Here is a 14,844-nt window from a genome sequence, read left to right on the forward strand (position 1 = left end):
AATTGCGTCTCATGATCAGTAACTGGCTAAAAGATAGGAACCTAGAGGTAGGAATCGATGGTCAGTTTTCACAGTGGAGAGAGGTAAAGAGTGGTGTCCCCCAGGGGTCTGTACTGGGACCAGACCTATTCAACAGATTGATAAATGATCTGGAAAAAGGGGTAAACAGGGAGATAGCAAAGTTAGCAGATGATACAAAATTACTCAAGACAGTTAAGTCCTGGCAGACTGCGAAGAGTCACAAAGGGCTCTCACAAAACTGGGTGACTGGGCAACAAAATGGCAGATGAAATTCAATGTTGATAAAAGCAAAGTAATGCCAATGGAAAACATCATCCCAACTATACATATACAATGCTGGGGTCTAAATTAGCTGTTACCACTCAAGAAAGAGATTTTGGAGTCCTTGTGGAGAGTTCTCTGAAAACATCCACTCAATGTGCAGCCGCCGTCAAAACAGCTAGAGAATGTTAGGAACTATTAGGAAAGGGGCAGATAATAAGACAGAAAATACCATGTTGCCTCTACATAAATCCATGGAACGCCCACATCTTGAATACTGTGTGCAGATGTGGTCGCCCCATCTCAAAAAGATCTGTTGGAATTGGGAAAAGTACAGAAAAGGGCAACAAAAATGATAAGGGGGATGGAACAGCTTCCGTAAGAGGAGAGATTAATAAGACTGGGACTTTTCAGCTTGGAAAAGAGACGACTAAAGGGGGGGATATGACTGAGGTCTATAAAATCATGACTGGTGTGGAGAAAGTGACTAGGGAAGTGTTATTTACCCCTTCACATAACACAAGAACCAGGGATCATCCTAGGATATTAAGAGGCAGCAGGTTTAAAACAAACATAAAGAAGTACTTCACACAATGCACAGTCAACCTGAGGAACTCATTGCCCAGGGATATTGTGAAGGCCAGAAGTATAACTGGGTACAAAAACAAGGAGATAAGTTGTTGGAGGACAGGTCCACAGATGGCTGTGTGACGAAGTGGGACTGTTCTTAATGTTTCCTCTGAATAGTGTGGGGGTGCCTCAGTTTCCCCTATGCAGTTCTTAAGTCTCTAGGTGGTGGGATAAGGGTGTATGATTGTTGCAGAGCCCTAGAGGGCAGGTGTGTGCAGGGGTCTGGACACAGAGAATGGCCGACACCCTGTTTCCTGGCCACTGATGGCCTGGGCCCTTCCCCCCTGCAAGGTGAGAACTAAAGGGTTGGAGAACAAAGGAATCCGGTGCCCTCCTGGCCTGGGAAAGGGACAAAGCCCAGAGGAGGGGGGGCTGGAGGGAGTTTCAGTTTGGGGCTGGCTGGGAACATGGAGTGAAGGGCAGACGGGGTTGTCTGGCTCACTGCCCCCAGAATGGACCCAGCTGAGGGGTCCTGTTCTCTGCACCTGCAAGCTCTGTGTTAGACCATGTTCCTGTCGTCTAATAAACCTCTGTTTTACTGGCTGGCTGAGAGTCCCGTCTGACTGCGGAGTTGGGGGGCAGGACCCTCTGGCTTCCCCAGGACCCCGCCTGGGCGGACTCGCTGGATGCCAGGGTACGAATCACTCGCCCTTGCCCTTGCCCTGTTCTGTTCACTCCCTCTGAAGCACCTGGCACTGGCAGCTGGCAGCAGACAGGACACGGGGCTGGACGGGCCATTGGGCTGACCCCGTGTGGCCGTTCTCACGTAGATGGGACGGGAACTGGCTGGGGGGCTAGGAACATGACTAAGGGCCAGAACCCTGCCAGGACTGGAGTAGCAGGGAGCTCCCCCCATGACAGCACTCCCACCCTGCTCCCTACAGCACCCCCTGGTGGGAGAGGCTGGGGCTGGAGTGGCCGGGAGTCCCCCCACTGCCAGAGCTCCCCCCGCTCTCCATGTGCCCCCCGGGGCTGGCACAGACATCTCTCAGCTGGGTTGGGGGCACCGGCTCCTCTTTGGCAAAAGTGAGTTGGGGACAGGGCTGGGGTCAGAGCAGGGGTCAGGGCAGGGCTGAGAGGCAGGTCTGGGGTCAGGCCAGGGGTCAGGCTGTGGGGCAGGGAAGGGTGGGGGTCAGGCTGTGGGGCAGGCCGTGGGCCAGGCTATGGGGCAGGGCAGGCCGTGGGGCGGTACCTGCAGCACGTCGGGGGTGTCGCGGAGGCAGTACACGCGGACGCTATACTCCAGGGAGCTGCAGGAGGCCGGGCGGGGAGCAGGCCGTGGGGCAGGCCGTGGGGCAGGCCGTGGGGCGGTACCTGCAGCACGTCGGGGGTGTCGCGGAGGCAGTACACGCGGACGCTGTGCTCCAGGGAGCTGCAGGAGGCCGGGTGGGGGGCAGGCCGTGGGGCAGGCCAGGGGGCAGGCCGGGGGGCGGTACCTGCAGCACGTCGGGGGTGTCGCGGAGGCAGTACACGCGGACGCTGTACTCCAGGGAGCTGCAGGAGGCCGGGTGGGGGGCAGGCCGTGGGGCAGGCCGGGGGACAGGCCGGGGGGCAGGCCGAGGGGCAGGCCGTGGGCGGTACCTGCAGCACGTCGGGGGTGTCGCGGAGGCAGTACACGCGGACGCTGTACTCCAGGGAGCTGCAGGAGGCCGGGCGGGGGGCAGGCCGGGGGGCAGGCCGTGGGCCAGGCCGGGGGGCAGGCCGGGGGCGGTACCTGCAGCACGTTGGGGGTGTCGCGGAGGCAGTACACGCGGACGCTGTACTCCAGGGAGCTGCAGGAGGCCGGGCGGGGGGCAGGCCGTGGGGCAGGCCGTGGGGCAGGCCGGGGGCGGTACCTGCAGCACGTCGGGGGTGTCGCGGAGGCAGTACACGCGGACGCTGTACTCCAGGGAGCTGCAGGAGGCCGGCGCGAAGAGCAGGAGCTTGAGGCGCTTGGCGGCCGCCATGCTGAGCGACTCCCCGACCAGGGCGAAGCGCCCCAGCTGCTCCGTGAAGACGTAGGCGGCCTGGCCCTCCAGCTGGCAGAAGTAGAGCCCCGAGGCCGGCTGCTCCCCGACCTGCAGCACGTCCTGCGGCAGAGACCCACCGCTGGGCACGCGCCCGCCCGGCCCCCCAGCCCTGCTGGGGGGCTCCGAGCGGGGACCCTCCCCCTCCCCCTGCCTGGGGGGCTCTGAGCAGGGACCTGCCCCTGCCCGGGGGGCTCCGAGAAGGTACCCTCCCCCTGCCCTGGGAGGCTCCAAGCGGGGACCCTCCCCCTCCCCCTGCCCTGGGAGGCTCCGAGCGGGGACCCTCCCCCTCCCCCTGCCCTGGGGGACTCCGAGCGGGAACCCTCCCCCTCCCCCTGCCCCAGGGGGCTCCGAGCGGGGACCCTCCCCCTGCCCTGGGAGGCTCCGAGCGGGGACCCTCCCCCTCCCCCTGCCCTGGGGGGCTCCGAGCGGGGACCCTCCCCCTCCCCCTGCCCTGGGGGGCTCCGAGCGGGGACCCTCCCCCTCCCCCTGCCCTGGGGGGCTCTGAGCGGGGACCCTCCCCCTCCCCCTGCCCTGGGGGCTCCGAGCGGGGACCCTCCCCCTGCCTTGGGGGGCTCCGAGCGGGGACCTGCCCCTGCCCGGGGGGGCTCCGAGGGGGGACCTGCCCCTGCCCTGGGGGGTCTCCAAGCAGGGACCTGCCCCTGCCCTGGGGGGTCTCCAAGTGGGGACCTGCCCCGAGCTGGGCTCACCCACCCCCTGCCCTGGGGGGTTCCGAGCAGGGACCTGCCCCTTGCCCTGGGGGGCTCAGTCAAGACCCTCCCCCAGCCGGGCTCACCTTTCCCGTGCCCTGGGGGGTCTCCGAGTGGGGACCGGCCCTGAGCTGGGCTCACCCACCCCCTGCCCTGGGGGGCTCCGAGTGGGGACCTGCCCCTGCCCTGGGGGGCTCCGAGCAGGGACCTGCCCCTTGCCCTGGGGGGCTCAGTCAGGACCCTCCCCCAGCTGGGCTCACCTTTCCCTTGCCCTGGGAGGCTCTGAGCAGGGACCCCAGGCCTGGCTGGTTTCTTTCCCAGACTGTGTCGGGGGAGGGGAGGGGATGTTCACCCCTGTGAGTGCCTTCGGGGTCCCTTCAGCACCCCCAATGTCAGCCCCCCCTTGTGGGCCCCGTCCTGGGCACTCACCTCCCAAGTGCCCTCACACGACTGCTTTTTCAGGCGGATGCTCCAGTCAGCGGCGTTGGCCTCCACGCAGTGCCCCAGGGCCAGGATGGCGGGGCGCGTGAGCAGCACCCCCGGGGGCCCGCAGCTGACGATGGGGCTCAGCAGGGTCTGGCAGCCGGCGAGGGGCAACCTCCACAGGGAGAGGAGAGAGGATGGGAGAGGGGTGAGAAGGGGGCACTGCCAGGGCAGGGGGCTGGCGCCAGCTACAGGGAGCTCCATGCCCGTGGCGCAGGGGCTGGCAGAGCTGCCGGTTTAAAACGCCTACCTCGCGTCCTCCTGCTTGTGCAGCGTCAGGTAGACCTCGTAGATCTTCCCCCGCGGGATGGCGTCAGGCGGGATGAGCAGGCTGATCCCTGCAGCAGGGCAGACGGTGCGGGTCAGCGGGTGCTGCCCTGATCCCAGCACCAGCCATGGGGCCCGCCGGTCTTTCTGGCTCCAGCCCTGCCCCGTGCCCCCCATGGGCGGTGCCGGCCCGTGCTGGAGTGCAGGCCTGACGTGGCTAGCCCCGACACCCCCGGCACCCACTGCCTGGGGGCAGGGGGACGGACTCTCGCGCTGGCTCGCAGGCCGGGGCCCCAGGGTGCCGCCCCACCCCCGCGCCAGCCGCACCTGTGTTGGGGATCAGGAGCCGCCCCCCCAGGAAATTGAAGGTGCCGTAGGCCATGTTGGCAGCGCCCCGGGGCAGGGAGCGGAAGCAGCTCCGGGCGGCGAAGCGCGAGACGAAATCCATGCCCTCGGCGGCGGGCGAGCTGTGGTGCAGGGTGTGGCGCCCGGTGCCCAGGGGGCTCAGCAGGTGCCCGTTGCTGAGCTGGAGCTTGCTGTGCCTGTCCTGGGGCGAGCACAGGGAGCCCTGGTAGGTCATGGTGGTGGTGCTGAGGTCGGGCTGGATGGTGAGCAGCTGGGACGTCCCTGTGAGCGGGCAGAGGATGAGCAGGTCAGTGCTGCCCCCACATGGTCAGGGGGCTCCCGAGGGGCAGAGAGCCCCACCCCCAGGGCAGGGAGGTCCTGCCCCTTGCCCAGGCCAATGGGAAGGGTCCTGGGCCTGGCTCTGTGCCAGCAGGCTGGCAGGGACAAGCCCTCCGGGACCGCGCTGCCCATCCCCGTGGCAGCTGCACCCCGCCCAGCGCTGCCCGTGCCCCCCATGCCGCACGCACCTGCCTTGGCTGGCTTGCTGCTGACGGGCTGGAAGCCGGCGGTGAGGATGGATGAGTCGGCCACGTCGGGGTCCAGGCCCCCCTTCTTGCGGCAGCAGACCAGGACCACCACGAGAAGCAGCAGCACCAGGCAGACGGCCACGGCCACGAGCCCCACGTACAGCGCCACGTCCTCGGGGCCAGAGGCAGCTGGGGGGAGAACTGCACTGAGCCAGGCTTTGCTCCGGCCGGAGCTGCGGGGGCCTGTACTGCAGCACCCCCCACAGGAGGGGACAGGCAGGTGCCCAAGGAGGCTGGGGCTCGGCGTGAGGGTGTATCCCTGCGCAAGTGCCCGATCAGGGCTCAGGCCTTCTGTGGGGCTTGTGCCAGGGCCAGGCTCCCCACTGGGCCCCTGTGACGTTATGAGTGTAATATAATATCGCACTGAGAGGTGACAGGGCCAGAAAGAGTTAATTACCTCCCACACTGCCCTGACCCAGGGCCGAGCTTTAAAGACTGGTTAGGGAGAGATGGAAATGAACAGAGCTGTGAAATGCAGCCGGCATGGTGAGAGAGAGAAGGGGAGACGCTGGCTCAGGGCTTGTGATGTCAGCAAACGAGTCTTGTCTATGGCTGTGGCTTTGATTCGAAGATCAAAAGGAAAAAGGAGGAATATTAACATTTAGGAAGACACTGGAGGGCCATAGTATTATGGTAAATATGTCTCTTTGAAGGTTGTGGTAACCGGTGTCTGAACTGCTCAATGGATGAATGACCCTGTGCTAATTGCCGGGATGTTTGGAAGAAGGAAGCTTGAGCCGATTGTTTTCTCAGGCCAAAAGGCTGCTCGAAATGTATAAAAACCCTGGAGACACGATCCTCCTTCATCTCCGATCGGCTTTGGGTTTCAAGAGGGGGAAACCTTAAGCCACAAGAATTGAGATCCCCAGTCACTGACTGAAGCCACCCTGAAGATCGACATTGGACTGTAACCTCTGGACTATTTCTAAAAGGACTTTTGGCAACTACAAGCTCAGGTCTGCTCTGTATCTGGACCTCGAGAATTGAACTCAAGTCTGTCTGTATATTGCTCTTTCAACCAACTCTCTCTCTTTTCTTTTCTAATAAATGTTAGTTTAGTTAATAGGAATTGACTGTAAGCGTGTATTCAGGCTAAGATCGAAGTTATAGCTGGACCTGCGTGTGGGGCTGAAAGAACCTTTTCTTTTATATGACGAGATAAGATTTTCAGTGATCATCATCACATCTGACAGGTGTGTCTGGATGGAGGCCTGAGGCTGGGCACATTAAGGGAACTGCATTATTTGGACGTCTGAGTAACCAGGGAGTACTATAGAAGCTGTTTTGGGCTGGCTGGGTAAATCTAAATGTTGGACTATCCACCAGCCTTTGGGGTTTGTCTGCCCCGTTCTGTTTACAGTTCACCCTAATTCAGTGACCTCAGCTGGCTCCCACAGGCACCATTGTCACAGCCCCACTCCTGGGACCTGCATTCGCAGAGCGGCTCTGTCCACATGGGAAGCACAGCTGAGGCCCTGTGAGCATTGGCCTGACATAGAATCACAGGACTGGCAGGACCTCGCGAGGTCTCTAGTCCAGTCGCCTGCCTCCTGGCAGGACTCAGTGTTATCTAGACCACCCCTGACAGGTGTTTGTCCAACCTGCTCGTAAACATCCCCAGTGATGGAGATTCCACCACCTCCCTGGGCAATTTATTCCAGAGCTTAACCACCCTGACAGGAAGCTTTTCCTAATGTCCAACCTAAACCACCCTTGCTGCAATGTAAGCCCATTGCTTCTTGTCCTGTCCTCAGCGGTTAAGGAGAACAATTCTTCTCCCTCTTCCTTGTAACAAACTTTTATGTACTTGAAAACTGTTACCATGTCCCCTCTCAGTCTTCTCTTCTCCAGAGAAAACAAACCCAGATTTTTTAATCTTCCCTCATAGGTCCTGTTTTCTAGACCTTTCATCATTTGTGTTGCTCTTCTCTGGACTTTCTCCAATTTCTCCACATCTTTCCTGAAATGTGGCGCCCAGAACTGGACACAATATTCCAGTGGAGGCCTAATCAGCACAGAGTAGAGCGAAAGAATTACTTCTCGAACTCAAATGTGAAATTGCAGAACTACTAACTGTAGTCTGTAACCTATCATTTAAATCAGCTTTTGTGCCAGATGATTGAAGGTTAGCTAATGTGATGCCAATTTTTAAAAAGGTCTCCAGAGGTGACCCTGGCAATTACAGGCCAGTAAGCCTGACTTCAGTACCGGGCAAACTGGTTGAAACTATAGTAAAGAACAGAATTGTCAGACACAGAGATGAACATTGTCAGGCATGTAGATAAACATAACGTGTTGGAGAAGAGTCAACATGCTGTTTGTAAAGGGAAATCATGCCTCACCAATCTACTAGAATTCTTTGAGGGGGTCAACAAGCATGTGGACAAGGGTGATCCAGTGGATATAGTGTACTTAGATTTTCAGAAAGCCTTTGATAATGTCCCTCACCAAAGTCTCTTAAGCAAAGTAAGCAGTCATGGAATAAGAGGGAAGGTCCTCTCATGGATTGGTAACCGGTTAAAAGACAGGAAACAAAGGGTAGGAATAAATGGTCAGTTTTGAGAATGGAGAGAGGTAAAGAGTGGTGTCCCCCATGGGTCTGTACTGGGCCCAGTCCAATTCAACATATTCATAAATGATCTGGGAAAAGGGGTCAACAGTGAGGTGGCAAAATTTGCAGATGATACAAAACTACTCAAGACAGTTAAGTCCTGGCAGACTGCGAAGAGCTACAAAAGGATCTCTTAGAACTGGGTGACTGGGCTACAAAATGGCAGATGAAATTCAACGTTGATAAATGCAAAGTAATGCACATCGGAAAACATCATCCTAACTATACCTATAAAATGATGGGTCTAAATTAGCTGTAACCACTCAAGAAAGAGAACTTGGGAGTCATTGTGGAGAGTTCTCTGAAAACATCCACTCAGTGTGCAGCGGCCATCAAAAAAACAATGTTGGGAATCATTAAGAAAGAGAGAGATAATAAGACAGAAAATACCATGTTGCCTCTACATAAATCCATGGTACACATGTGGTCGCCCCATCTCAAAAAAGATCTATTGGAATTGGAAAAAGTTCAGAAAAGGGTAACAAAAATGATTAGGGGGATGGAGCGTATGCCATATGAGGAGAGATTAATAAGACTGGGACTTTTCAGCTTGGAAAAAAGACAACTACGGGGGGATATGATAGAAGTCTATAAAATCAAGACTGGTGTGGAGACATAAATAAGGAAGTGTTATTTATTCCTTCTCATAACACAAGAACTAGGGGTCACCCAATGAAGGCAGCAGATTTAAAACAAACCAAAGGAAGTATTTCTTCACACAAAGCACAGTCAACCTGGGGAACTCTTTGCCAGGGGATGTTGTGAAGGCCAAGACTATAACAGGGTTCAAAAAAGAACTGGATAAATTGATGGAGGATAGGTCCATCAATGGCTACTAGCCAGGATGGGCAGGGAGGGTGTCCCTAGCCTCTGTTTGCCAGAAGCTGGGAATGGGCGACAGGGGATGGATCACTTGATGATTCCCTGTTCTGTTCATTCCCTCTGGGGCACCTGGCATTGGCCACTGTCGGAAGACAGGATACTGGGCTAGATGGACTCTTGGTCTGACGCAGTATGGCTGTTCTTATGTTCTCGTGTCTTGCTTACAACAGCGTTACACTGTTGACTTATATTTAGCTTGTGGTCCACTATGACCCCCAGATCCCTTTCCGCAGGACTCCTTCCTAGGCAGTCATTTCCCATTGTGTGTGTGCAATGGATTGTTCCTTCCTCAGTGGAGTACTTTGCATTTGTCCTTATTGAATTTCATCCTATTTACTTCAGACCATTTCTCCAGTTTGTCCAGATGATTTTGAATTTTAATCCTATCCTCCAAAGCACTTGCAACCCCTCCCAGCTTGGTATTGTCCGCAAGCTTTAGAAGTGTTCTCTCTATGCCATTATTGAAATCATTGATGAAGATACTGAACAGGCCCAGACCCAGAACTGATCCCTGCGGGACCCCACTCGTTATGCCCTTCCAGCTTGACTGTGAACCACTGATAACTACTCGCCGGGAACGATTTTCCAACTAGTTTTGCACCCACCTTGTAGTAGCTCCATCTAGGTTGTATTTCCCTAGTTTGTTTATGAGAAAGTCATGCAAGGTTGTATCAAAGCATTACTAAAGTCAAGATCGACCACGTCTACCGCTTCCCCCCATCCACAAGACCTGTTACCCTGTCAAAGAAAGCTATTAGGTTGGTTTGACACGATTTGTTCTTGACAAATCAACACTGACTGTTACTTATCACCTTAGTATCTTCTAGATGTTTGCAAACTGATTGCTTAATTATTTGCTCCATTATCTTTCGCCTTGTTCCCCTTTTTATAGATGGGCACTAGATTTGCCCTTTTCCAGTCTTCTAGAATCTCTCCTGTCTTCCATGACTTTTCAAAGAGAATTGCTAATGGCTCAGATATCTCCTCAGTCAGCTCCTTGAGTATTCTAGGATGTGTTTCATCAGGCCCTGGTGACTGGAAGACATCTAACTTGTCTAAGTAACTTTAATTTGTTCTTTCCCTATTCTAGCCTCTTCTGATCCTATATCATTCACTATGTTAGATGTCCAATCACCACCAACCTTCTTGGAGAAAACCAAAGCAAAGAAGTCAGTAAGCACATCTGCCATTTCCACATTTTCTGTTATCGTCTTTCCTGCCTCATTGAGTAAGGGGCCTGTCACGGAGTCCCCGGGCGATGCTCTGGAACTGCTCCCTACAAAGCCAGGCAGGACTCTGGGGAAGTCTCCTCTCTGGGAGCAGCCTGTCTGCAAGACACACAGCTCACACGCCTTCCACCTTCCTGGGTCTGACCTCGGAGCATTCAGCATCCTCTGCCCCTCCGTGCGCTTCCCACAGCGAGTCCGCCCAGGCAGGGTCCTGGGGAAGCCAGAGGGTTCTGCCCCCCAACTCCGCAGTCAGACGGGACTCTCAGCCAGCCAGTAACACAGAAGGTTTATTAGACGACAGGAACATGGCCTAACACAGAGCTTGTAGCTGCAGAGAACAGGACCCCTCAGCCGGGTCCATTTTGGGGGGCAGTGAGCCAGACAACCACGTCTGCCCTTCACTTCATGTCCCAGCCAGCCCCAAACTGAAACTCTCTCCAGCCCCTCCTCCTCTGGGCTTTGTCCCTTTCCTGGGCCAGGAGGTCACCGGATTCCTTTGTTCTCCAACCCTTTAGCTCTCACCTTGCAAGGGGGACGGGCCCAGGCCATCAGTTGCCAGGAGACAGGGTGTTGGCCATTGTTTGTGTCCAGACCCCTGCACACACCTGCCCTCTAGGGCTCTGCAATGATCATACACCTTTATCCCACCCCCTAGAGACTTAAGAACTGCCTAGGGGAAACTGAGGCACCCCCACAGTATTCAGAGGAAACATTAAGAACAGTCCCGCTTTGTCACAGGGCCTACTCTGTCCTTGGTCTTCCTCTTGCTTCTAATGTATTTCTAGAATGTTTTCTTGTTTCCTTTTATGTCTCTAGCTAGTTTGATCTCATTTTGTGCCTTGGCTTTTCAATTTCCAATTTTGTCCCTACATACTTCTGTTATTTATTTATACTCATCCTTTGTCATTTGACCAAGTTTCCACTTTTTGCAGGACTCTTTTTTGATTTTTAGATCATTGATGATCTCCTGGTTAAGCCAGGCTGGTCTCTTGACAGACTTCCCGTCTTTCCTACGCAGCGGGATAGTTTGCTCTGGTGCCCTTAATAACGTCTCTTTGAAAAACTGCCAACTGCCTTCACTTGTTTTTCCCCTTAGACTGGCTTCCCATGGGGTTGGGACCAGGGGAGCGTGCCCCTGAGAGTGGGGTGTGTGTGCCAACGGGCCTGGTGATTGCACGCCAGGCTGCCAGTTCACGTGTATGTGTGCATGTGCATGCGTGTGCACGTGTGTGTGCGCGCGTGTGCACGTGCTTGTGTGCATACGTGTGTGCGTGCATTTGCAGCACAACTCCTGGCACTCCCCAGTCACCCACCCACCCACCCACCAGCTGGTTCCGGGGGATGGGATGGCGCTGGGAGAATTTGTGATTTGATGTAAATGGCAAAGCTAACGAGCTGAGCACTGATGGGCCCTGCTGCTCCCTCTCAGGCCCCGGGGACTGCCCCGGTGCTCCCTCTGCAGAGCCTCGGGCAGTGCCCCCCACCCGCCGCATGCATGTGGGCACCAGACCCCACAGCACAGCCCTGGCCCCACCTGAGCCCCCAGACTGGCTCTCAGAGGGCCAGGATCAGAGCTACACCTGGCGGGGCGTCCCCTCTGTCAGACATGGGCCAGGGGTGCAGAGGATGCAGGGAATGGGGTGGGGTGGCCAAGGGGTCAGCTAGGGGCTCCTACTGGGCGCAGACGCTGGCAATCCTGCTAACTGATGAGCCAGGACTGACAGGCCCAGCCCCACTCGCTGGCCTGGCAGCTGGCACATGCCACCCCCCAGGGCCATGGCACCAGGCAGCTGTGACTAAGGGGGAATTTTCTTAATGTTTTGCATGAACATGGTGTGTGCCTCAGTTTCCCCCACATGTTGCACAAGTGTCTGATTGGCTGCTAGCCTGCAGGGGGCGGGCATTAGGGTGTCTGTGTGTTTGCGTCAGGGAAGCCTGGCTGTTTAAAAATAGCCAGAGCCTCGCGAACCAGCTGAGCGGCAGCGAACCAGCTGAGCAGCGGGGACAGCAGAGCAGCTCACAGCAGGAGTTTGCCTGGGAGTTCGCCTGGAGTGAGCCCAGTGAGGCTTACATCTTGCCAACGTCTCTGAGGAAGCTCATAGTAGGTAGGTGATATGGAAGGGGGGGGTTCAGCTGTTGTGACCTGCACTGGATGTGCCATGTTTGTCTTTCTTCCACAGGACAGAAGCGACTTTGTCTGTACAAAGTGCAAGCTGGTCTCCATATTGGAAGAGAAGATTGAAGGTCTGGAGCAACAGGTAACGACCCTGCGTTGTATACGAGAGACTGAGGATTTTCTGGACAAAACTCAGGATAGGCTTCTAGGGGCACAAAGCTCTAAAGATATAGAGCAGGTTGCACAGAGGAGCCAAGAGGCCAGTGAAGAAGCTTGGCAACATGTGACCTCCAGAAGAGGTAAGCGGAATGTCCGGGTTCCAGTAACACAGACACAGGTAACTAACCGCTTTCATGTTCTCTCCACAGGTATCATTGCGGAGAGTGGACCAGATGATATGTCTGGGGGGAGAAAGCAGAAGGAGACTCCGCTGGTTGGAAGGCATGAGATGCGATGTCCTGAGGTTGTGGGTTCCACGACCACCACTCCCAAGAGGAGAAGGCGGGTGGTGGTGGTCGGGGACTCTCTCCTCCGGGGGACTGAGTCATCTATCTGCCGCCCTGACCGGGAAAACAGAGAAGTCTGCTGCTTGCCAGGGGCTAAGATTCGCGATGTGACGGAGAGACTGCCGAGACTCATCAAGCCCTCGGATCGCTACCCCTTCCTGCTTCTCCACGTGGGCACCAATGATACTGCCAAGAATGACCTTGAGCGGATCACTGCGGACTACGTGGCTCTGGGAAGAAGGATAAAGGAGTTGGAGGCGCAAGTGGTCTTCTCGTCCATCCTCCCCGTGGAAGGAAAAGGCCTGGGTAGGGACCGTCGAATCGTGGAAGTCAACGAATGGCTACGCAGGTGGTGTCGGAGAGAAGGCTTTGGATTCTTTGACCATGGGATGGTGTTCCATGAAGGAGGAGTGCTGGGCAGAGACGGGCTCCATCTTACGAAGAGAGGGAAGAGCATCTTTGCCAGCAGGCTGGCTAACCTAGTGAGGAGGGCTTTAAACTAGGTTCACCGGGGGAAGGAGACCAAAGCCCTGAGGTAAGTGGGAAAGCGGGATACCGGGAGGAAGCACAGGCAGGAATGTCTGTGAGGGGAGGGCTCCTGCCTCATACTGGGAATGAGGGGCGATCAACAGGTTATCTCAAGTGCTTATATACAAATGCACAAAGCCTTGGAAACAAGCAGGGAGAACTGGAGGTCCTGGTGATGTCAAGGAACTATGACGTGATTGGAATAACAGAGACTTGGGGGGATAACTCACATGACTGGAGTACAGTCATGGATGGTTATAAACTGTTCAGGAAGGACAGGCAGGGCAGAAAAGGTGGGGGAGTAGCACTGTATGTAAGGGAGCAGTATGACTGCTCAGAGCTCCGGTACGAAACTGTGGAAAAACCTGAGTGTCTCTGGATTAAGTTTAGAAGTGTGTGCAACAAGAGTGATGTAGTGGTGGGAGTCTGCTATAGACCACCGGACCAGGGGGATGAGGTGGATGAGGCTTTCTTCCGGCAACTCACGGAAGCTACTAGATCGCAGGCCCTGGTTCTCATGGGTGACTTTAATTTTCCTGATATCTGCTGGGAGAGCAATACAGCGGTGCATAGACAATCCAGGAAGTTTTTGGAAAGCGTAGGGGACAATTTCCTGGTGCAAGTGCTAGGGGAGCCAACTAGGGGGGGCGCTTTTCTTGACCTGCTGCTCACAAACCAGGTAGAATTAGTGGGGGAAGCAAAAGTGGATGGGAATCTGGGAGGCAGTGACCATGAGTTGGTTGAGTTCAGGATCCTGACACAGGGAAGAAAGGTAAGCAGCAGGATACGGACCCTGGACTTCAGGAAAGCAGACTTTGACTCCCTCAGGGAACAGATGGCCAGGATCCCCTGGGGGACTAACATGAAGGGGAAGGGAGTCCAGGAGAGCTGGCTGTATTTCAAGGAATCCCTGTTGAGGTTACAGGGACAAACCATCCCGATGAGTCGAAAGAATAGTAAATATGGCAGGCGACCAGCTTGGCTGAATGGTGAAATCCTAGCGGATCTTAAACATAAAAAAGAAGCTTACAAGAAGTGGAAGGTTGGACATATGACCAGGGAAGAGTATAAAAATATTGCTCGGGCATGTAGGAAAGATATCAGGAGGGCCAAATCGCACCTGGAGCTGCAGCTAGCAAGAGATGTCAAGAGTAACAAGAAGGGTTTCTTCAGGTATGTTGGCAACAAGAAGAAAGCCAAGGAAAGTGTGGGCCCCTTACTGAATGAGGGAGGCAACCTAGTGACAGAGGATGTGGAAAAAGCTAATGTACTCAATGCTTTTTTTGCCTCTGTTTTCACTAACAAGGTCAGCTCCCAGACTGCTGTGCTGGGCATCACAAAATGGGGAAGAGATGGCCAGCCCTCTGTAGAGATAGAGGTGGTTAGGGACTATTTAGAAAAGCTGGACGTGCACAAGTCCATGGGGCCGGACGAATTGCATCCGAGAGTGCTGAAGGAATTGGCGGCTGTGATTGCAGAGCCCTTGGCCATTATCTTTGAAAACTCGTGGCGAACGGGGGAAGTCCCGGATGACTGGAAAAAGGCTAATGTAGTGCCCATCTTTAAAAAAGGGAAGAAGGAGGATCCTGGGAACTACAGGCCAGTCAGCCTCACCTCAGTCCCTGGAAAAATCATGGAACAGGTCCTCAAAGAATCAATCCT

The 14,844-nt window shown here is 55.6% G+C and overlaps 1 protein-coding gene across 4 annotated transcripts in view; it reads right to left on the bottom strand.

The window, feature by feature from the left end:
* The window catches only part of UNC5A (unc-5 netrin receptor A), a 62,596-nt gene that overhangs the window by 7,970 nt on the left and 39,782 nt on the right, over positions 1-14,844 (bottom strand). For 3 of the 4 annotated variants that reach the window (XM_037907350.2, XM_043521243.1, XM_037907349.2), the window contains 5 exons: positions 5,251-5,439; positions 4,706-5,005; positions 4,362-4,449; positions 4,058-4,226; positions 2,748-2,981 (listed from right to left, as the gene is read on the bottom strand). In XM_037907350.2, the coding sequence (XP_037763278.2) occupies positions 2,748-2,981; positions 4,058-4,226; positions 4,362-4,449; positions 4,706-5,005; positions 5,251-5,439 (980 nt within the window). The remainder of the gene's footprint in view (positions 1-2,747; positions 2,982-4,057; positions 4,227-4,361; positions 4,450-4,705; positions 5,006-5,250; positions 5,440-14,844) is intronic. The other variant, XM_037907351.2, reaches the window with a different exon arrangement.

This window comes from Chelonia mydas, chromosome 8 (assembly GCF_015237465.2).
Source record: "Chelonia mydas isolate rCheMyd1 chromosome 8, rCheMyd1.pri.v2, whole genome shotgun sequence".
NCBI lineage: Eukaryota > Metazoa > Chordata > Testudines > Cheloniidae > Chelonia > Chelonia mydas.